Below are 24,359 nucleotides of genomic sequence, written 5' to 3' on the forward strand. Positions count from 1 at the left end.
TCTTAGAATAATAGGGATAAGTTAAGTGAAGGGAAACCCATAAAAGATTCGGAAGAAATAATTACAAACTGAAGACGACAAGAAGAAAACAATAACAGAAATCGAAAAAACTCCTATCGTCAGAGCAGACCAATGAACTCATCCATACTTGAGATAACGTGAAAAAGATGAACAAAGAAGTGTCCGACTTAAAAAACACGATTCAAAAAGCTTCCTCTATGATTATCAGAAAAAAAAAAGATGCAACTGTGAGCTCAAGACAAAGAGAAATGGATGAAATAGTACTGTTTATGCCATTCACAGAAAAAACAACTTAAGAGGATTGTCAGGGAAAAGCTTGCAAGGCCTGTATGATTCATCTTGGAGTTACTTGTTAATCCTTTTATTCTACGAATTTATACCTATCCATCCTCTTTCAAGAGTTCAAAGTATTTGATAACGACATTCTTCTCTGATAGTATTTAAAATAAGATTTTTTTGGGTTGTTGTTGAAAGATAATTAACAAAAGACATTCAAATTGAATGTCAATTTTGTTCAAAATGTTAGAATGTTTACAATTATGACTGATGCTATTGTAGAAAGTCTCTCAGCTTAATAAACAGATTGCATATAATCCTTAAAAAGTTGTATGTAACAATAAGGCCCATTTCATAGACTAATCATCTATTTGTTCAGATCCACAGCAGACCCATGTGTTCTACAGCTCGGAAACACAATTTTAAAACCTCGTTCTTTGGCATTCATTACTGCCTCCAAACATAATTTTTAAAATAAGACATTTAGATACAAAAAGTACCAAAAGAATTCTTATGATCTGAACTTTCACCATCCTCTGAGATTGACAAGATCTATGGGACTTGTAAAGTAATGAGATCATTTACGTTTATGTTTTCAGTGCATCAATTTTATAATCGAGCACGCTGAAAATGAGATTAGCAATCTGTTTCTTGTGCTAGCAGAGGGGCAAATCTGATGGAGGCGGGGGCAATGTTTCCAGTACATTCTTGCCATTCTTGACAATGAAGGCGGTGGACAATCCCCACGTGGTGTGAACTTCCAAGTGGCAATGCATGAACCATACACCTGAAAAAACCATACCCATGAAGATTAGCAGATTGGGCAAGAAAAGGGATCTGAATTGCATGAAAATTGATAAACATTCAAATCTTGGAAATCAATTCCAACATGAGAAAGCCAATTAACATTATTAACAATCCATTTGAAATGTGTGAATTTTATTTCTAGATTTGCATCAACATTTTGGATTACACTCTTTGATCCATCGTCAGAGAATAAAAATTAAGATGAGTGTGATCCAAAATGTTGATGCTAAAGAAACTTACACAATTGAATCCAGAAATAAAATTCGCATAAAATTTCAAATGTTGAAAAGTAATTGGAATGTGAAAACGCTTTTCAATCGAATCTAAGAAGCTTACACAAAAAGAAGACAGCGACTTACCGGGGTTATCTGCTGTAAATCTTATAGCTGCCCAGCCTCCTACAGGAACAGCTATAGTGTTTATGTATGGAGGATCTATTAAATTGAAGATTGCTTTATCTGAATTATAGTTGCCAAATCCATAACCTACTAAGTAAAAGCTGAAACCATGCAGATGAATTGGATGGTTCTCTGTGCCAGCAGTCCCTGTATTCTGTAAAATCAATTGCACATTCGATCCGTACTCAAGAAGAACCACCTTAGTTCCAAAAATAGATTGTGTATCCACACCAAGATTGTTTGGTGCGCCATTAACAAAGTCAAGCTTTTGAAGTGGCTTGATGGGAAAATCAGTAGTATAGTATCCACTGATGTTGTCGTAATAAGCTTGCAGTATAGAAATTTTGGGTCTTACAAATGTTATGTTATTGATGGAAGCTGCAAAAACTCCTCCACCCGGTGCCTTACAGTTTTCAGGCTTAGATTTGCATTTTAAGACATTAAGCCCAACCGTGAAAAAGAGATGCCGATTTATAGTCACAGGCACATTGATGGGGTTTTGATCATCTGCCAAGCTTTTGAGTCCATTCATGAAAGAGAGGCTCTTTTGATTGTCATTGAAGGTTGGCATGTTGGCTGATACAAATGATTTTTGTTGTAGAAGGAAACCTCTGTAGTTAAAATAAGCAACTGCATTCAATTTCTGAAAAGGAATGTTTTTTGCAGACATGTAAGGGCCCATTGTCATGGAGTATCTGTCCAATGGCTGGTTTGCAGTTACCAAAACATTGAAAGTCTGGCCTGGAGTTATCACCAGATAATCTGTAGAGAAAGGTTTGGTATATTCTCCATCAGCTTCCACTACAGTCATCTTGTGACTTGCTATTGCAAAGAAGTGCTCCATGTTCAAAGCTGCGTTGATCAGCCTCAGAAGATATGTCTTATGAGGGATCACATCTATTGAGTATACATCTGCATCAGATAGTAAAAAGCAAGTCAGTCATCAGCAAGAGCCTACAATACAACAACACAACAGTAACTTGTTAGCCTCTTATGTGGGAGATCTTGGGTTCGAGTCTATTTGAACTTAAGACATTAATTTCAACAAATAATAATGATTAATCTAGACTTCGACCCATTACCTATCAAAATGAAAAAACTGTGTCAGTCATAAATGAGTTTTTTGATTCAGTACCATCACTAGAACAGTTGTAAAGAGGTCCCGGATGTCCATTTATAACATAAGCATCTGCCTGAGGAGGGCCTCCACCTGATTGTAACATTTTTTTTTCTATAACTTGAGCATCCTGAATCCAATACTCACCTGCAAGAATCAGATGTCATTTCAGAATATGCCAAAAACAATGTCGAAGAGGTTTCAAGCACGAGTGTGCCCTTATTAGGTTGCTAAAACGTTTCTGTGATGACCTTTGCTGAATGTTAGCTCATAGACTTCATGCCTCGAATGTCTGAACCCTTCAAAAAATAAATAACAGCATTAATGGTTAGAACACTGTACCTAGAACAAGCACATGCTCTTCATACGGGTAGTGAAATGGGTAAGGCACCCCTGTCTTTGGATAAATAACAATAGGGCCATGCACAGTTGCTCTCAGCCATGAGACATGGGCATGCCAAAACATGGTTCCCTTTTGCTTCCATAGAGTGAATTCATAGGCAAAAGTCTGCCCTGCTTGGATTGGGCACTGTGTAATATACGCTGGTCCATCAAACCAGCATGTCCTCTGCTGTCTCACTCCATGCCTGTCAAACAACCACCCATCATTCCTAACCAAAGGAAAATGTTCCGAATAATAAAACTCGAAGGACAGTATAACCAATCCAAAATGTTGATGCAAGAAACAGCGACACAATTGAATCCAAAACATTCTAAGATGACCAGTAAGCATCATACCAGTGGAGTGTCACATTATACGGACTAAGGTTGGTAACCTGCATAATAATTCTGTCTTCTTCCTGACCATATACAATAGGCCCAGGGTACATTCCATTTACTGTGACAATTGTAGAGGTTGCACACAGCTTTGTAATGCTCCTTGTTTGTATCTGCCAATGCACCAATTATTCATCAAACACTCAAGAAGTTAAGATCATTCCTTCAAAAATAGCTCCCTAACTAATCTGATAATAATAAACATGTTAGATTTATGATGCTGATCAATCACTACAATACCAAATCTTAACTGATATACTCATAGACAAGTGACAATGCACTGTTGTAACATCAAAATGCATAAAATTTATTCGTAAGTTTTCACAGTTCATAAGAATTTTTCATCCTTGCTTGTAGAATCAATAGTGTAAAGTTTTTTTCCCTTCATCAACATTTCAGATCACACTCCGTGATCCATCATCAGAATGACAGAGAGAAAGTAAAAGGAGAAAATTTAGCTGCATTGCATTTTGGGTGTAAATATATGGACCTTAAAATCATAGAATCTGGTGGTTGCTCCCTCAGGCCATGCTGCTAAGAACTGGAGGACAATGCAGGTGATGAAATAGAAGCAGATCAAGCCCTTCTGGCCCATAGTTTTCCTCCCTAAAAAGAATTTTATAAAGGAAAGAAAATCTAAGAAAGTTATGTGAACAATGGCCAGAGTTTTTCCTATAACATTATCAAACAGGGGAGCTTTATAATGGCAAAATGGTTCATTCCAGAGGAGAGTAGAGGAATATCTGACAAAACTGTTCACGGAATCTTTGGGAGAGTGTAGAGTGTAAAAGTTCCTTCAATTGATAATTACTTGGCCATACCTTTTAATTATGAAGGATCCAAGAACACAGCAAACCATGCAGACCATTCGATCTGCATACGTCTCTTAACAAGAGGTAAAGAAGATCTTGTTTTATATTAGACGACCACACAAACAATACAATAACTCTTGAATTTTTTTAAGTTGACTGCCGATTCAATTTGTCTTTGAAGGTAGTTTATTGTACCCCACACATTGTCTTGTTATAATATATTAATAATGATGATTTTTAACTGGTTTGTGATTGTGGTATTGTTATTAAAATTTAATTGTGTAATTATTGAGTTAAATTCTTCTATTTATGTTTCATAAGTAGTAATTTAGAAGAATCTATATGTTATGAGAATGAGAGGGACACTTGGTGCTCATTGCATTTAGGTAGTAGTCAAAGAGGTGAAGCACTGGGCCTTTCCAAGAGGTCACTCATCCAACACTACTCTAACTCAAGTGTGTTTAACCATGGAGTATTCCACCAAGGTTAAACCCACTTAACTTGTTACTCCATTAGCAAAACCTTGAACGAATATTGCTCCTTATGAACCATTCATTATAGAATCCCTTTAGCTCATCACATTTTTATAGAGAATGATAGAGCTTCATGGATGGGACTCAATTTTATTGAAAGGGAAAACATATATGTATATTATTTATAAAATTTTAGTCTAAAGTCATTGTTAAGAAGTAGACATGCATCATAACATAAATACCGTAGGGATTGATTGAACAGGTTGATCAGTTTGAAGAAAATAAGATGTACAAGTTGTTTAAAAAATATTCAAAGTAATGTGGTAACATAAATATAATAATAAAATAAATATATAACATGTAACTTTGGATTTCAATACATAGTTTTTTAATAAGGTTTTTTTTTTATCAATATACATAAACTTTACAAGTACTCAAATGAATGATTGAAATTTGGAAAATGAATCATATGCATCACTTGTACAACTTGAAAAGTGATATGTAAACTTGTGGATTTTACTTAGGTCTTCGGATCTAACTTTGATGTATAGATCTAATATATGCTTAGCTCTAATATCTAACTTATTAGTTTCTCTTTCTGTTTATAATATGTTGATTGGTGATGCTTGGGAATAACTTGGGGAGTTTGCTAGGTTGGAGAATTCTCCTTTGGTCAACATTAGGATACCATTTACAACCTTTGAGCAAGATTGAAGACAATTTACTATCATATAGAAAATGCCTTGGATGTTGATTATAGTAACTAATGTAGTAATGATGGTCTAATTATGTGGATGAATGCATTTCGAAGGCTATTACCAAACTCGTTTAAAATGAACTAGGGTTAATCCTTCAATATAACTTCAATGGTGGAAGTGAAATGTTTCCCACTTTGAGTCAGCAGATAATGGCTAGTGGGAATGAATGTATCAATCCAAAAATTGACTTTAAAAATTAAAATTTCTAAGTTACTTTTCACAAATCATAACATTGACTTGGCCCAATACCACAAATTGTTAAAAAATGAATTTGGTTGGAATATATATAGATTGAGGATTGAGATTAGTCCCCATGAACTAGTGTAAATTAGGATAACGTTGTAAAGTTTTGGTTACACGTAACCTTTTATTACAAATTGTGTCTCAGATGCACTTATCATAATATAAAGGCTAATTGGTTCAAAGTGAGACCAAGATGAAGGGGGGAGGATCTAAATTAGAAATAGTTCAAAGAATAATGCCAAGATATCAACATCCAAATTCTTACAAAAGAAATGGGACCATCCATCTATCTCAAATAGATGCCTCACATATTTCAATAATTGTAGAAAGCATTCTATAGAAGATGAGACTTTATGGTAGCCATATTTATATTAAATATTTTATAAGACTTTACTACTACAACTTCAACAACGCCCAACACGCCTCTAGAATAAAATGAATAAGCAATTTCACACCACCCATCACCATATTATTTTGAGCATCACACTTTAAACATTGGAAAGTGAAATCATTATAATAATCTAAGTGGCACCCTTGAGGCTTGTGTTGATAGTGGGTCAACATGCCTCACTAGATTTGCAACATGGTCTAACAACCTCTTGTGTCTTCTATAATTCTAGTGGTTGTATCAGATATTCATAGGTTGATCTTTTAGTACAATGAAATGTTGGAATTATGATATATTTGTCATTAGTGCAAACACTTATTCAATTCTGAATGCTTACCGAGCTCATCACTTAGTCTACAGTGTATACCGAGCATTCAGTGGTTACCTTATAAGTTCAACAGGTAAACAGTTCTCATCGAGCATTCCAGAGGATACCAAGTGAATGGGCAGTTCAGCAGTGTTTACCGAGTGAAGAAGGTAAATGAAGGACTCAGTGTTTACCAAGTGAAGAAGGTAAACAAAGGACTCAGTGTTTACCGAGTGAAGCAAGGTAAACGAAGAAGTTAGTTTCTACCGAGTGATGGAAGCGTAGTGTTTACCGAGTGATACTACATCTACCGAGTCACCTATGGTTACCGAGTTTAGAACTACATCTAGTGATTAGTATGAACCGAGCCTTCACTTCTACTGAGTGCATGACGATGCCAAGTAATGTAGTGGATGCCGAGTATCAGAAGGTCACCGAGTTAGTTCAGTGAACCCGAGTTATTTACTATTGGGCCAACTCAATAATGTTTTGTTCACTTGTGTTTTGGCCGACCTTGTAATTGTAAATATTGGAATGGTATATATGTAATGTATTATATCATTTGCAAGTGTGTGTGAGATATGGATGAATGTATAAAAAGAGACATGTAATGTTTTGCGAATCAGCAGAAGAGCAGAGTCTTCAGCAAGGTCTACAAGAAGTAATAAAGATTCATCAGTCACAAGAGGTGATCTATACTTCAAGGATCTAATCAAAAAATCAAGTTTGTAAGTAGATCCACTGTTTCATCCTAACAAGTGAATCAGTTTTGTAAATCCTTTAACAGGGTAGACTTAACAGTCTTTGTATAAATCTCCTAACAGAGTGCATACTTCAGTTGTAAATCCTCTAACAAGGTGGACCTAGCAGTCATTTGTGCTCCTAACAGGGCAGATCATCAGAAGTGATCATTGTAAGCCTTAACCGGCCAACTTCATACTGCAGTAATGAAGCTTTGTGAGCATCATCTCCACCCCAGTTTTACTTTCTATTTGGAAGGTTTTTGGGTCACCAAATCTCTGTGTTCATGTGTAATGAATGTTTGTTCTTTCAAGTTATGAAGTAGATTAGAATGATGAATGGTTAAAATGCCGAATTATAGAAAAGTTTTATAAGTTACTGATTCACCCCTCCCCTCTCAGTAACCTAGCTTATCTTGAATATTTCCAACAATTGGTATCAGAGCTTTTGTGGTTCTCAGGATAAATTTTGACAGCTTGAGCAAAGATCAAGGACAATGGAGATATTCAAACTTGACAAATCTATTGAAAATGAAAAGCTAGATCTAGAAATGGCCATGGCTCAACTCAAAGTAGCAAAGGAGCATCTTTCTCAATCTCTAAAAAGAAGGAAGGAACTTGCAAGACAAATGAATGATCATCAGTATGTTGAAGAAAAGATTGAAGACCTTTTACCATCAAGCAGTTCAAACGAAGCTAATGAAGCAATCAAGGAACTCCTAGCAAAGAATGGTTCTCTATAGGAAGAAGTAAAGAAGCTTAAAAGAGAACAAGAAATCCAATCAATCAGGCTATGTGAAGTTTTGGAACAGAGAAACAAGGCAAATGAAGACTTAGAGGTAAGAAATAATCAAATCCCTCAGCATGAAAATCTTGTAGGTCAACTATCTAATGCAAATGAAGAAATTATTAATCTAAGATCTGAGAATGAAAGTTTGAGAAATGATTTAATCACTGAAAGAAAAATCAATGCAAGCTTACAAAGTGATCTAAGATCTGAAAGACAAATCAATGAAAGTTTGGAAAATGACTTGATCACTGAAAAACAAATCAATGAGAGAATGATGAAATCCCAAATAGACATGAATCAATTGAATCAACAAAATGAGCAGAATCTTCATAGACAAAAAGGTAAAGCCGGTATTGGATACAATGAAGAAGGTGAAACCTCCAAACAAGGTGCCCAAAGAAATCAAAGACCTACTTGCAATCACTGTGGTAAGTTAGGTCATACGTCAAAAAAATGTTGGAGTAATGGAAAAGGAAAATTCAATGGCAAATGTTACAATTGCAGTCAGCATGGTCATAAAGCTAATGAATGCAAGGACAAGCCAAAGTTTGAAGGAAATTGTCACAAATGCAAGAAGCATGGTCACAAGACATTCCAATGCAGATCCAAAGCATTCAATCCAGCTGAACAAATTGTTAAAACAATCTTTGGATGGGATTACAATACCTAGTGCAGATGTCATTATTGTGGAGAATATAGACATATTGGCTTGAGGAAAAGAGATACAACCATAAGATGTTACACATGTACTGAACTTGGTCATATAGCCAAGAATTGCATGAATGCTGGAAGAGTTGAAGATGAAAAGCAAGCTAAAGCTGATAACATTCAAAAGCAGATGAGACAACAATGGATTCCTAAATCTACCGAGCAAGACAGTTCAAATGATGGTCATGTCACTCAAGAAGTGAGTGACTCCACCATTTCCAATTAGATTTAAGAAGAATTAGGAACTGCATCTTGAAGCCATATCTTAAGCAGTTCCAGAATGAAAGAGTGCAAATGGTCAAAATCAATATTTCAGATTCAAGGATCACAGAAAAGTTATCATTCACCATGGTGCATCTACTGAGCAAGGTTGGTTGAAGATCTTACCGAGCTAGGTTGGGAGTAACTAAAAGTTTTGTTTGATCACCAAGTTGCAAACTTTTACCGAGTAAATCAATGACAGACTGGCAAGCACTATGTCATCTCAGCTACCTTTGTACCGAGCATTAATGACAGTATTTTCATCAAAAGGGTAGAATTCAATTTCATTCTTCATCGCGATTTCAGAGCAAAGAAATTTCTAGTTGCATGCTAGTGATTCCAAGCGATTTGAAGCAAATTTCCTGTGAAGAATTTGTTTAAAGAATTTATCATTCATCGAGCAGCAATGGCATCCACAAGCACCAACAACAACAAGGAGAAAAAGGGTTCTAAAATGCTCGTGAAAGGAGTCAAATGAATAGCCCCAAAATTCAAACTAGTGCCTGCAATTGCTGAATCACTTGATCCTCATGGAGCTCAATCGCAAATTCCACATAAGGTACTTCTTATTAATGATATTCGTGCTCATTTCAAATGTACTATTCAAGAAATTGGTACATTAGATATGAAAAATGCCCTAGGACAACTATGTGTTAATGGAGCCCTAAAACCTGAGCATAAGCACTTAGAAGAAAAAGGCTTGACCCAAATTTCGCACCTACCAAGGAATTTCCAAGATAAATGGGTGAGATATGTTCTGATCCGTGTACACAATGGTCAACTGTGATTGGAGCAACTCGTATTGATAACCAAGAAGATGATTCATAAAATCACGGGTTTGCCTATGCTCAACAAAGACAAAACAACAAAAACCCTAGGTTGAGATGAGTTGCAGAAGAAAACCCTAGCAGAATGGGACAGAAGAGGACTAAGGTTGAACAATGTATCTGACATGGAACTTAGGTTTGGCATTTATGTAATTGCATATAAATTATACAGTTCCAGCAGATTGAATAGTGTACCATGTGAGGCTGTGGATTTAGCATTTAAGGTAGTAAAGACAAATATGGAATATGACTTGGCAGACTTACTATTGAAATAGTTGAACAAGAATATGGAGAGTATTAGGACTTCAAAGAATAACCCTTGTAAATTTGGCTCATTGTTAATCTGCTTGTTCTTTTATGTACAAAAGTTTTTCCCATCAAAAGGATCAGTAGTATGGAGAAAAGACATTCCAATTCTATATTAGATTAATGAATTTATAGCAGAAATGGGTGAAAATTTTGACAAAGTCATGGACAACTATTTTGAAGACTTCAAGGAAAGGATGACTAACAGGTTTAGAATTCCTGTAAAGCTTGTTGAGGATTATAAAGATGATATATGTTTCATGGTTGACTGTGATAAGGTGTACATCCAAGCAGTCAGACCCTGAGTTGCATGGGTAAAACCTCTTCCCTATGAGCTAAATATTGATGAATCCAGAGACATCATAGAAGCACTGGTAAATGAGCCAGTAGACCCAAGGCAACCAATTTTTGGAACCTATGATGAAGCAAAGACCAGAATAGAGCTTGAAATCAAGCTACCTCAGGCTATCACCAAGGGCAAGAGGAAGATAGCAAAATTGAAAACTGCATCTAGATCTCTTATGCTCACCGAAGGAAAAGGTGAAGATGAAGAAGGTGATGAAGAAAAAGGAGGAGAAGAAGAAAAAGAAGATCAAGAATCTGAAGAAGAACCATCAAAGAAGAAAGGTAAGGTAATCGTTACCAAACCTAAGAAGAAGCCCACTACAGTAGTCTCCAAAAGAACAAGAAAAGGTAAGCAGGAACCTATACTAGTCAGGCCTGCACCCACATTTGAGGAAAGGCTCAAACAATTGGAAGAAGGAGCCGGCATCACAAATTTCAAGGCATTGAAATTTGAAACTAGAACAGATGCTGAGAAAATGCAGATAGAGGAACTGGTACTCAGCAAGATGGGTAAATGGAAATACTCCTCGGACCAGCTTGCCTCCCAAATCTCAAAAGAACTACTGGAGAGATTGCAACTGAGATGGGAGTCAGCCACCCAAATGCTAAAAGACATCTATGAGCAATCCCTAAAGAATCTTCAACCAAGTCTCACTGGAGCAGAAGTAAAGACTGCAATGAAAAACCATGAAGGTAAAATGATGATCAGATTCCACACATGTTTAATTTTGATCAAAGACATTGAGCATGTTGTAAATGATGCTACAAACATGTGGAAAAACATCTATCATCTGCATAAGCCCAGTGAAGACCCAGTGGAAATCAAGGATGATGACAGCAGTGACAGTGATGATATTGATGGCACTCCATCCATCACAATCTCACCAAGAGAGTTGCATGCATTAATGGGAGAAGACAAGGAGGAGGAAGGAATGGAGGAAGAAGTTGAAGAGGAAGATAAGGAGGAAGATGATCCAGTAAAAATTGTAGCAGCAGTTATTGCATCCCTTCCTCACTCTCCACCTAAAACTATCACATCATCTAGGTTGGAGTCAGCTTCAGCAAGTTTGATAGCTTCTACAAGTGAGATTGTGAGCACATTTTCCACAACAATTACTCAATCTTCATCGGCCTCCTTCCAACTCTAGGTATCTGAAATAGATGTGCCAAGCACTTCATCTACCGAGTTGACTGTTACTTCTTCAGCTACCAAGCCAGCCTCCTCAGCTCCATCATCTTTAGTCGGTGTAACAGTAAGTTCTACAATTTTGATTCCAGCTTATTCTACAAATTTTTCAGCATTATCTACATCTACTTCAAATCCAGTTCAAATACTACATTACCGAGTGTATCATCATTTTTGGGAAGTATTCCAGTTTTTGATATGGTAAATACTCATATTGGCACTCAATCCTCAAGTCCTATCCCAGTTTTCACTGCTAGTCCTTCCATCTCCACTATTGTGTCTATTCCTAAGGTCAAACTAGTCATCACAGAAGTCAAACAAAAGCAACCATTAAGACTTCTGATCATTGGAAAGGAAATTCTTGAAGATATTGACTTAGACATAGAGATAGTGATTCCAAAGATTGACTATGAAAATGCTACCATTGAAGAAATGAGGTATGCTAGTCAACTAATAGAGATGAAGGCTACACAGAAGCAGTTAAGGTCTGAAAGGGATAAGGAATATAGAATAATTGAAAATGCCAAGAATATAATTACAGATGCTATAGGTGTTGAAGTAGATTCTACTCAACACATTTTGATTCAGTTAGAAGAGGCTTTAAATAAATTCAATGAGGACACCTCTGGTCAAGACAAATTGATTGAAAAGGCTGAAAGGAAATTTTATAATAAGGTGCTTGAGCACATTTCTCAGCACATTGCAATAAAACAAGTAGAATTGTCCACAATTTTGGTCAATCTTGAAAATTCTTTTAATAATGTAACTTCACTTTTTGCCAAACTTTGTGATATTACCGAGTACACCAAGGAGATCAAAGAAAAATTAAATAAAATTGATGAGGATATAAAGGTCAGTGCCCAAAAGGTGCAACTTGATCCCAATTCAAGTTCATCCCATCATTTCAGAATCAATTTTTTGTCAGAAAAGCAGGCAGAACTGTTAAGAGAGGAAGCAAGGATCAGATCTACCTTGATTGATATTCAGAATATGATCCTTCCCATCATGGACACAATGCAGAAACACATTGTCTACTCCAAAGCATTGATCCATGACAACAATTTCTCAGTTGCAGATCATATGATTGAACTTTCAGCTAAAGTTCAAATAGCACTCTCCACCTACACAATTTTGCAGGAAAATTGGGATAAGACTTTAGCTCTTATTCTCAAGGTACATTCTAAGTTTATCTCCCATTTTGGTGTGTCTGTGTAAATACATACTGTTTACTTTGGCATTATTGTCAAAAAAAGGGGGAGAGAAAGTACCAAAGAAGAGATAGAGATATATGTATGCAAATAAGGAAGCCATGTGTAAAGATAGAAATATTTGTAAATACTATGTGCATATTGTATGGGGGAGATATATGTAAATCAGTACGTCAAATTTTGCACATAAGTTTTGGCTCATAACTGTTTTTGTCACTAATGCCAAAGGGGGAGATTGTTGGAATTATGATATATTTGTCATTAGTGCAAACACTTATTCGATTCTGAATGCTTACCAAGCTCATCACTTAGTCTACAGTGTATATCGAGCATTCAATGGTTACCTTATAAGTTCAGCAGGTAAACAGTTCTCATCGAGCATTCCAGAGGATACTGAGTGAATGGGCAGTTCAACAGTGTTTACTGAGTGAAGAAGGTAAATGAAGGACTCAGTGTTTACTGAGTAAAGAAGGTAAATGAAGGACTCAGTGTTTACCGAGTGAAGAAGTTAAATGAAGGACTCAATGTTTACCGAGTGAAGCAAGGTAAACTACCTAGTGATGGAAGCATAGTGTTTACCGAGCGCAGTGTTTACTGAGTGATACTACATCTACCGAGTTACCTATGGTTACCGAGTTTAGAACTAAATCTAGTGATTAGTATGAACCAAGCCTTCACTTCTACTAAGTGCATGACAATGTCGAGTAATGTAGTGGATGCCGAGTATCAGAAGGTCACCGAGTCAGTTTAGTGAACCCGAGTTCTTTACTATTGGGCTGACTCAGTAATGTTTTGTTCACTTGTTTTTTGGGTAACCTTGTAATTGTAAATATTGGAATGGTATATATGTAATGTATTATATCATTTGCAAGTGTGTGTGAATATGGATGAATGTATAAAAGGAGACATGTAATGTTTTGCGAATCAGTAGAAGAGCAGAGTCTTCAGCAAGGTCTACAAGAAGCAATAAAGATTCATCAGTCACAAGAGGTGATCTATACTTCAAGGATCTAATAAGAAAATCAAGTTTGTAAGTAGATCCACTATTTCATCCTAACAGGTGAATCAGTTTTGTAAATCCTCTAACAGGGTAGACTTAACAGTCTTTGTATAAATCTCCTAACAGAGTGCATACTTCAGTGTATGTTTGTAAATCCTCTCACAAGGTGGACCTAGTAGTCCTTTGTGCTCCTAATAGGGAAGATCATCAGAAGTGATCATTGTAAGCCTTAACCTGCCAACTTCATACTGCAGTAACGAAGTTTTGTGGGCATCATCCCCACCCCAGTTTTACTTTCTATTTGGAAGGTTTTTGGGTCACCAAATCTTGTGTTCATGTGCAATGAATGTTTGTTCTTTCAAGTTATGTAGTATATTAGAATGATGAATGGTTAAAATGTTGAATTATAGAAAAGTTTTATAAGTTACTGATTCACCCCTCCCCTCTCAGTAACCTAGCTTATCTTGAATATTTCCAAAATGAAAACCATAGCAATTAACAAGTGGTATCAGAGATTGTTCATAGGTTTGAATACTTGTAGGTCATGACGAGTAACATTGGGAGGTTGATAATTGGTAGTGGGCCAACATACCTCACTGGATTCATGACATGCTTTAACAACCTCTTGTGTCTTCAATAAGCTAGTGGTTGCATTAGGCACTAACAAGTCAATCTTTTGGTGCAATGACAACCATAGTGGTTAACAACTTGTACTTTGATCTAGATCATACATTAAAACATTTCCCACTCATGAGTAAATGATCCAATATAAATTAACTATGTGTATTTTCATGTGGATTGTTAGAGTGTTAGCTTTTCTATTATGTGATAATTGATAATTATGACTTATAGTTTGGAAGTATACACATGACATGCCATATTTTATAGTTTTAATAGTTGAGCTTTTGTAGATAGAAATTTTAAGGTGACAAAGTGTTAATTATACTTGACTAAATTCTTATTTTGATGTTCCAAATTAAAGTGTCAAAGGGTTGTCATGTGTGTCAATCAGAGATAGCATGTAGATGTTTATTGGGGCTTATGAAATGTGTATTGGATAATGCATAGTATATCCCTTATTTTGGAGTAATACATGAGATTTTGAGCCTATCCTATCATGAATTTAGTTTACCTTTGTAGTTGACTTGCATAAGTATTAATCTTATTCTAGGTTGACATATGATAATAACTTTCATTGTAATTCATATATAGTTGGTTTGGGTTAAACCCTAAGACAAACTTAAAATGTTAATATTTAGGAGTGGTGGATAGATGATTATGTAGATGGTGATATGGTTAGTTGTGTATCAATCATTATTAAAGATCATATGCATTGCATCAAGATATTTTGAGGTTCATTAAAGATTAGATAGAATTTGAGTGTTCAACATTAAAGGTCCCCAAAACACTATCTTGTATTTTGTTGAGATTGCTGACTCATGTGCTAATTTGGGCCTTAGTTCTTGGATTATGGGGTTGGTGTGTCATGTAGGTTGTACTTGAAAATGTAAATATGGATTGGACTATTTGATATGCTAGTGCCTACTACATATTGTAAATGACTTTATATTCCTTCCTGTGATGCTAGGTTTGGCCACTAGATCCAAGAATTTATTCTCATTGTTGTTTGTCCCTTTTTAGGTTTTCAAATAAATCTAATGTTTTGATGTGTTGACTTGTGGTTTTGATTTAATAATCTATTTTCTTTAAAAAAATATTAGTGAATCTTTTTATGATGTTTTTGAAAGTTATAAATGGTAATTAATGCTCAATCAAGTTGAAATATACATATATACTAATTCATCCCTCTCATTGTATATGTTTTTTTTACCATTAGTATAAGAGCCAAGTTCCTTGAAAGAATCTTAACAACTTGAGGTAGATTCAGGATGGCACATTCATTTTCTGTAGAATTTTTCTCTTCAAATAAGGAGCCACTTTTTATGGAATGAATTAGGCATTTTGAGAGTGTAAGAATGGAAAACTATTTTATGGCCCTACGGTTTGAAAGTTTTACAATCAATTATGGATGCTTGTGAATTTCCTAAGAACATAAATAGATCAATAAAAAAGAAGGCCTATGAGAATAATGAAAATAAAATCAATTATATTCTATGTAGTTTATCCAACTCTAGACTTGTAAAGATTATACCCTAAAGAACTACAAAGGAAGCATAACACTTATGAAGAAGAACTAGCAAGATCAAATGAAAAATGATTCATAACCACTACAATAAATTTTTGAATTTGAGAACAAAGGAAGAAGAGAATATTTTGACACTCTTTCTTTAGGTTGATGAAGTTGTCAGCTCTACCAAAGGACTTGTGAAGGACTAAAAGATATGATGACTATTAAAAAGATACTCTAATTAATCTCTTCCTCGAGGGTTTAATACCAAGAATTTAAAAATTTGATTTAAAAGAATAGATGAGTTGTATTGTGTTCAAACTTCTTATGAGATGAGGATTGGCATGGCTAAATTCTCAAGGAGAGAGAGAAAACATTCAAAGTGCTCAGTAGGCAAGAAGATCCAAACTAAAATAATGAATAAGATTTGAAGGTAGAACACTTTGTGATAAATATATAGAGAGGGTTCAAAAAGTTTAAATGTAAATTTCCTTTCAAAAAACATTAATTATGGTGATGTAGGACATTTCATGGCTAATTTTCCATATAGATATTCTAACAACAATGGCTAAGAGAATGAGAAGAAGGCTTTATAGAAGGAAAAAAAAAATTCAAATTAGACAATTTTATTTACATATAAGGAAATTTATACATCAAATGATAATGATCAAAGAACTTTCAAGAATGGAAGCCAAAATAATATGTTGATGGCTATGGAAACTACTATAGGTGATGCAGGGTAGATGAAGAGTAAAAAAAACATGAAGAGGTATATGTTTTGGAAGAATTGCACCGTGATAGAAAAGTTCTTAAGATAATATAGAAGAGGATTGTAGAAGAAGTGACAACCAAAGATAAGTTATCTCAGTACCTTGAGAATATCAAGAAGATGGTTATTGACTTCAAAATTCAAGTGGACAAAGAAAAAAGGATAGAAGAATTAATAACAAAAATGTTTTTAAAAAAGATATAAGACTACGAAAGAATTGAGGTAAAAATTATGACCTTTAGAAAGTATATAGAGAAAGTAAACAATTAGCTAAAACTAAATTTTGGAAAAATAAATGAGATCTTATATAATATCACTATAAGTCAAATATTGCCACATATCAAAATTGTCATTGGATTCATAGAGATACATGAGGATAAGATGGCTCAATAGTCCACAAAACTTCTTACTAAGAAATTTGTAGAGAGTGGATCCAATGGTTTAAAATCCAAACCAATAGTAGCAACCAAAGAGAGGAAGAAATTTGATTATACTTTCAATCAAATGAACAAGTAGAACAGGAAATAGATAGAAGATAAGCTTCAAGAGGAGGAACCTATGACACCAACTTCAAATATCCTTTTTTAAATTATATTTTAGTTGCAATGAATTTGATGAAGCTACAAATTATGGAAAGGTTTTGATAAGATGAAATAATTTCCTTACTAGAAATATGTGTATCTTTCTTTTATTTCAATATTATATGTCATAAGTGTGGTAATTTTTTTCATATCATAAGAATTTGTAGAAGCAATCTTGTGAGTCCTCCTAAGCTAGAAATGAAAGTGAATCAAACTAAAACATAAAAGGTCCATAAAAGGAAACTAGAGGGACAAATGTGAGAAAAATCCATGGTAGCTCAAATTTCACTACATGCTAAGAAGGAATAAAATCCATGGATCATCGATATCATTTTTTCAAGTCACAAGAATGGATACAAGATCAATCTCATGAATTCCATGAAATTTTATAGAAGAGTTGTAATTCTTAGAAATAACCTAATTACAATATTGGCAATAAGGTTACTTTGATTCTTAATGGTGGAAATACAAAAAGTTATGATGTATAATATTTAAAAGGTTTGAAATATAATATTTTAAATGTGAGTTATATGTGTAACAAAAGATACAATATTTCATTCAAAAATATTTTTTAAATAAATAAAATTGATAGAAAAGAATTAATTATAGAAGGAAGAAGGACTAACCATGTTTATCATCTTGGCACACTAATTGGACAATTATTTTTTTGTATAGAGGGAAGAGAGTTGGATCTAGAATATAAGGTTGAAAGATATCAACTTTTATGATCTTGTAAGCATTATCTCAAAAGGTCCAATAAGCCTCCATCTACCAATTGGAAACCTTTCCATATAGGAAAGTAGACAAGAACTAAAATTCCCACCAAGAAGTATTTCGGTTCAAAGTCATTGGATTTAAGTAATACATCTATATACGTGAACCAACAAGGATAAGGAGTCCACAAGGTGATAGATATTTCATGATTCTCATTGACGATGGCTTTAGAATGACTTGAATTACTTTACTAAAAGAGAGATTACACTATTTTTTTTTAAAAGATTTGAAACCATGGTAGAAAATGAGACCAATAAATGCTCAAATATTTAACATAAGATAGAGGAGGAGGATTATTTTCTAATAGATATGAATATTTTTTAAGATGCACAAGATCTAAACACAATATTATGCTCCTATGAATCCTTAGAATGAATTTATAGAAAGAAAGAAATTGATTGTTTAGGAGATGTAAAGAATTTTGTGAAGTCAAGTAAAGTTACCAAATATGAAATGGAGATAAGTAAATCCTATATAGATGTTATACATGAATAATTCACATTGGAAATGGAGGTTTAGGAAGTGAACATGAAAATATATAGTTGCATATATCTCAATTACGTATTCCTAGAAAACCCACTCAGAAGATAAAATTGTAAGAGGTTCCTATTGCCCTATAGCTAGCTGATAGTTCCATTGTGAATCTTGATGAAATGGTAGAAGACTTAATCATTGCATTAGATTATTAGGAGTATCCAAATGAATTCATGGTGTGCACCAAGTTGTGGTGGCCAATTTTCTTTTTATTAGTATTTTCTTTCTAAAATCAACAATTTCTGAAGTTCAACAAGAATTTGAAGATAGTTACACTCAAAATTTTAAGATGTGAGAAAAACAAAAGTAGTAGTCCTTTGAATCTAGTTTTTAAAATACTATTTTTTTTCAAAATGGTTTAGTTTTAGGTCCTCAAAAAACGGGCCCACAGAAACTGGTATTGTTTGTCCAAAAAAAACATAACATAGTGCAAAGTGTGGCCCCCCTAAAATTTTAACTTTTTTTTTTTGAAATTCTTTAATCACTTTCGTTAAAAGTGACCTAACACTGTGTAGTTTATCCAATATTTTTAAGGTAAATTTTTAATGTGTATTTTTTTTAATGAATTTTGTAATTGGACACATCCCAAAAACATGAAATATTTGTGTGCTCCCCCTAGAAATGATTAAAAACTAATCTAAAATCAAAACTTATTTTTCTCAAAGTGTGTGCAATGGAGTCTAGTTTCTAAAAAACTAAGTTGTTGCAAAATTTGATGAACGAGTTAAAATCTACACCCCAATTACTACATGCTGGTTTTTGCAAGAAAATGGACATACATTCAAAAGAAATTATAGTTGAAAGACTTGAAATAGTTCAAATTCAAAATAAATTATATAGAGAGAGTAGGGGATGGGAGAGTGTGGGATATATATATATATATATATATATATATATATATATATATATATATATATATATATATATATATAGAGAGAGAGAGAGAGAGAGAGAGAGTAGGGGATGGGAGAGGGTGGGATAGAGAGAGGGAGAAATGGAGAGAGAGACTAGGTGATGGGAGAGGGTGGGATAGAGAGAGATAGAGAGAGAGTAGAGGATGGGAGAGGGGGAGGTGGGAGGAGAGAGAGAGAGAGAGAGAGAGAGAGAGAGAGAGAGAGAGAGAGAGAGAGTAGGGGATGGGAGAGGGTAAGAGAGAGATGGGGATAGGAGACACACACACACACAATGGGGGAGGGAGAGAGAGATAGGGGAGAGGGAGAGAGAGAGAGAGAGAGAGGTGCAAGACACCAAGGCACTTGGTTTATATTTAGGTTTTCATGTTTTTTTCACCTACTTAGGCTATAATAAACAAAATTTGGATGAAAATTCCATTGTTGTCAAAGAAAGACACCATTATGTATGCTTAAGGCACTTTATACAATTTATAAGCAAAAGTTTCTCATTAGGAAAATTTTGGTTTTTTAATGTGTTTGGTCAATAAAGCCTAGGATTAGGTATTTTTATTTATTTTTAGGTATATTGGAACCTTTTCCAAGTCCTAGAAGTGGAATCAAGTGAAAAATGTAAAAAATACACTTTTTGTGCAAAGTTGCATTGTTGAAAGTTGTAAAAGTTGCTCAAAATTATAACTTAGTGGGAAAAGGGTTATAACTATTAAAATCTTGGTTGTAACCATTTAAATAGAAATAGGAGAGATATATAACTCATTTTTGATGTCTAGAGGTCATTAATGTACGGATTGGAAGAAGTTGCAAAGAAGAAATTTTAATTTTGGAGTCATTTTTACTATCATTTGCACATTGCATAAACTGTACAAATTGTCAAACCATATCAAATAGATTTTTGAGATATAAATTTGAATTATCTTTCACCTTATTTTTGTATCATCATTCTTAGTGTTTTCTTGTTCAAGTTATTGCATTTTTAGTGAAACTACATTTTTAGGACAACATTTTGGTGCACTCAGCAAAGATGGGCCTCTAACTACACTTTCCTTGGTTGGAATTTCATGGCCACTTGGGAAATGGTAGTTAGTAGGGTCCTTTTGAACATTCCAAGGTTCCAAAATTGGAGGATGTGTTTTGTGATTTTTTCCAACCAAGCCCTAGTTCAAGTGCCATGAAGGATTTGACTTCTTGTAGTGTGCTGATTTGTGAATGGCAGGAGTTTGGGACTTGGTGAAGGGTTAAGCATTTAGAAATAAGTTAATTTAGTGTTTTTGGTCATTCCCAAGTATTGATTTCATTTCCATGACCCCATTTCCTACTGGTTGCTTTGTAAACCAAGCCTAACTTGATCACTTAGGTCTGTGTTGCTTTGTGAAGGAGAGGGAATGGTGGAGTGGGGCTAGAACTTGGTACTTTGGGGTTTGAAGAAAATTTGAAAATAGTGTTCAAAAACCTTTTTTTTTTTGGGTCTTTTTTGAAACTTTGTGAAGTTAGATCCAAAGAACCATTTCAGGAGGGCTAAAAGGGACTCACAGGACTACTAGGCCAAATTGGGGTTTGAGGCTTTGTGCAAGTGTATGATTCAAACCAGTGGTGTAGCCTATGGTAAATAAGTTCCCTAAGATCATTTAATATATTAGAACCCTTGGGAAAAAATTATAGGGTGTTTTCCTATTATTGACGTAGTTGTGGGAGATTGGTGCAAAACCCATAAAGTGGGCAAGATTGGTTCTTTGTCCTTGGATTCTTGGTGAAGTTTACGAGTGTGTTTCTTTGATCCATTGGAGGATTGAAGTGTGCTAAAACCTTGTAAGAAGGTTGAAGAGTTGATAGCCAGTTGGTTGATTGCAAGCGTGGGAAGCCCATTTGAAGCTTCTTAGCTGTGCTCTCTACATCAAGTGGTATCAAAGCCACTAAGTATCTTTTGGTAAAGAAAACATGGCAGAAGGAGAAGATATCCCTTTGAGGATAACCAAAATTGAGTTAGAAAAGATAGTGAAAGAACAAATGGCTGAGAGCAGGGCAGTTAGAGGAGAAAATAGAGCAATGAAAAGAGATATTGATAAGTTGAAAGGGAAAATATGAAGAGGAGACCATTAGAAGTCTGAAGAAGAAGAAGAGGAAGAAGGAGATAACTTGACTAACATGTCTAAATATTAGAGGATCATGGTAGCATACCTATAGATGGTAGGAAGAAAAGACAAAGGGGATTTACCTATGTTTGATGGAAAGCTAGAACCTTATGCATGCATGGAATGATTGGAGGCTCTAGAAAACCATTTTGAAGCAGAGGAGATACCTACAAATCAGAGGGTGAAAGTGGAAAAATCCAAGTTGAAGGGACCAGCCGTAAGTTGGTGGAACTTTCTCCAAAATGAAAGGATAGAAGAGGAGAAGCAACCCATTGCCACATGGAAGAGGATGATGGCATAAATCATGAAGCAATTTGTTCCAAAGGACTATGAAGTGATGCTCCACAAAAGACTACATAACCTCAAGCAAAAGTACATGGATGTAAGTGCTTATAATCAAGAATTTCATACTTTGACTCTTAGATCTAATTTTTATGAAAATGAAAAGAAAAAGCTTGCATAGCATATTAGTGGGCTTAGATATAATATACAAGATGAACTAACCTTGGTGATAGTAGAATTAGTCCATAAATGTTATCATCTTGCCCTTAGGATCGAGGAGAGACTTAAAAGAAAAGGTGAGCAAAGTAGTAGAGGAAGAGGGAACTTTTTTAGAGGAAGAGGTAGATTTCAGGGAAGAGGAAACTACCAAAGAAACCAAGGGGAAGCTAGTAGCAATCAAGGGGTTAAGAATGATAGCAAAAACAAAGGTTCCTTCAAAGGAAGGAAACCTAATCAAAGAGGTGGATTTGGTGGAAGGGGAAAAAGTGTTTTCACAAGAAGGTGTTACAATTGCAATCAAGTGGGTCACCAATCTTTTAGGTGTCCAAAGAAGCAAGGATCAGTGAGAAGCCCAAGTGAAAGAAGAATTAATTTTATACAAGATGAGGATGTACAAATTATAATTTCTCATGCCAAGATAGTAGATCCAGAGACATGAGAGTGCCTCATGCTGAAAAGAACTCTCTTGAAGGTACCCACTAATAAGGAGCCACCACAAAGAAGGTCATTGTTTAGAACCACATGCAACATAAGTGGTAAAGTTTGTAAGGTTATATTTGATTCTGGTTCAACTGATAATTTGGCTTCTAAGGAGATGGTAGACAAGTTAGGATTTCAAACAATACCTCATCCTTACCCTTATAGAGTGTCTTGGTTGAACAAGAAGCAACATGCCTTGATTAGTGAACAAGTATAGGTAAAATTTCAGATTGGGGAGCATAAAGATAAAATCTATGGGATGTGACTAAAATGGATGCTTGTCATTTACTTTTAGGGAGTCCTTGGTAGTATGATGTAGATGCTAGGCATGATGGGAAACAAAATATTTATAGCATAACCAAGGGTGGAGAAAAACCTACACTATGAGGCCACTCCCGGATGATGGAAGCCATAGGGTGACTAGTGTCATGATGGTAGGAGGTAAATAATTTTTGTAGACCATTAAGGAGGAGAAAAAACCATGTTTTTCCATCATAGTTAGACCTAAGAAGGAAGTCAAAGTTATGCCCCAAGCCAAGAATATGGAACATCAAGTGGGACCTAGAGAGGTCAAGGAGTTGTTGGAACAATATAAGAGTGTTGTTGCAAGTAGGGTACCTAAATGTTTGCCACCATAGAGGGAGATAAGCCATTGCATAGACTTCATACCTAGTGCTACATTACCTAATAAGGAAGCCTACAAGCTTACCCTTGAACAAAATGCATAATTAGCAAGGCAAATTGAAGAAATTTTGGCCAAAGGCTTTATAAGGAAGAGTGTTAGTCCTTGTGTTGTACCTAGCATACTAGCTCCTAAAAAGGAAGGTGCATGGAGTCTATGTATGGATTCTAGAGCCATTAACAAGATAACTATTGGATATCTAGGTTCCCCATGCCAAGAATTGAAGATCTTTTGGATTGTCTAGCAGGTGCAAGTCACTATTCAAAGATGGACTTAAAGAGTGGCTACCATCATATTAAGATAGGGGAAGGCGATGAATGAAAAATAGCCTTCAAGACAAATGAAGGACTATATGAATGGCTTGTGATGCCATTTGGCCTATCTAATGTAGCTAGCACATTTATGAGACTTATGAATGAAATCTTAAAACCTTTTATTAAAATATTTTGTGTTTTTTATCTAGATGACATTCTTATTTTCAATAGGAGTAGGTAGGAGCACCTAAAGCATTCGGAGTTAGTCCTTGAAAGGTCACATAAGGAGAAATAAAAGATAAATTTGGAGAAGTGTTCATTTTTGCAGGAAGAGTAGGTGTTCCTTGGGTTCATCATTTCCAAAAATCAGTTAAAGAAGGATCCATCCAAGGTAGAAGCAATTTTGAATTGGCCTACACCTAGGACAACCACTAAGGTAAAAGAAAATCATGGTCTTGCAAGTTTTTATAGAAAAATTGTGAATAAATTTAGTGGTATTTGTGCCCCTATGATTGATACTTTAAAAGGGGGAAGAAAATGTAAATTTGTATGGAATAATGAGGTAGACAATTCATTTGAGTATCTTAAGAGGAGAGTTACAGAGCAACCAATCTTAGCATTGCTTGAGTTCCACAAGGCGTTCACAATGGAATGCAATGCTAGCAACAAGGTAATAAGAGTGTTAAGCCAAGAAGGGAGGCCTATAGCCTTCTTTAGTGAAAAGCTAAATGAAGCTAAACAAAAGTATTCAACTTATGATTTAGAAATGTACGCTTTGGTTTAGTCCTTGAGAAAGTGGAGGCACTATCTCTTGCTTAAAGAATTTATTGTTTTTACTCACAATCAAACTCTTAACTTCTTGAATAGG

At 35.0% G+C, this 24,359-nt stretch overlaps 1 protein-coding gene across 1 annotated transcript; it reads right to left on the reverse strand.

The window, feature by feature from the left end:
- Positions 1–721: 721 nt before the first annotated feature.
- LAC6 (laccase 6) lies at positions 722–4,050 on the reverse strand. The gene is made up of 6 exons (XM_089796151.1): positions 3,887–4,050; positions 3,358–3,509; positions 2,962–3,206; positions 2,638–2,766; positions 1,464–2,414; positions 722–1,084 (listed from the first exon to the last, which is right to left on the reverse strand). The coding sequence occupies exons 1-6, from the start codon at positions 3,989–3,991 to the stop codon at positions 954–956; spliced, it is 1,713 nt and encodes a 570-aa protein (XP_089652277.1). The 5' UTR covers positions 3,992–4,050; the 3' UTR covers positions 722–953.
- Positions 4,051–24,359: the final 20,309 nt, after the last annotated feature.

The sequence above is a fragment of the Cupressus sempervirens genome, chromosome 8 (genome assembly GCF_028749045.1).
Source record: "Cupressus sempervirens isolate cs-2001-9-10 chromosome 8, ASM2874904v1, whole genome shotgun sequence".
Lineage (NCBI taxonomy): Eukaryota > Viridiplantae > Streptophyta > Pinopsida > Cupressales > Cupressaceae > Cupressus > Cupressus sempervirens.

Coding starts and splice junctions, on each gene's coding strand:
- LAC6 (XM_089796151.1), bottom strand. CDS start 3,991: ATGGGCCAGAAGGGCTTGATCTGCTTCTATTTCATCACCTGCATTGTC. Junction 3,510..3,886: donor CCAGATTCTATGATTTTAAG/GTCCATATATTT, acceptor GTGCATTGGCAG/ATACAAACAAGGAGCATTAC. Junction 1,085..1,463: donor ATTTACAGCAGATAACCCCG/GTAAGTCGCTGT, acceptor TGGTTTTTTCAG/GTGTATGGTTCATGCATTGC.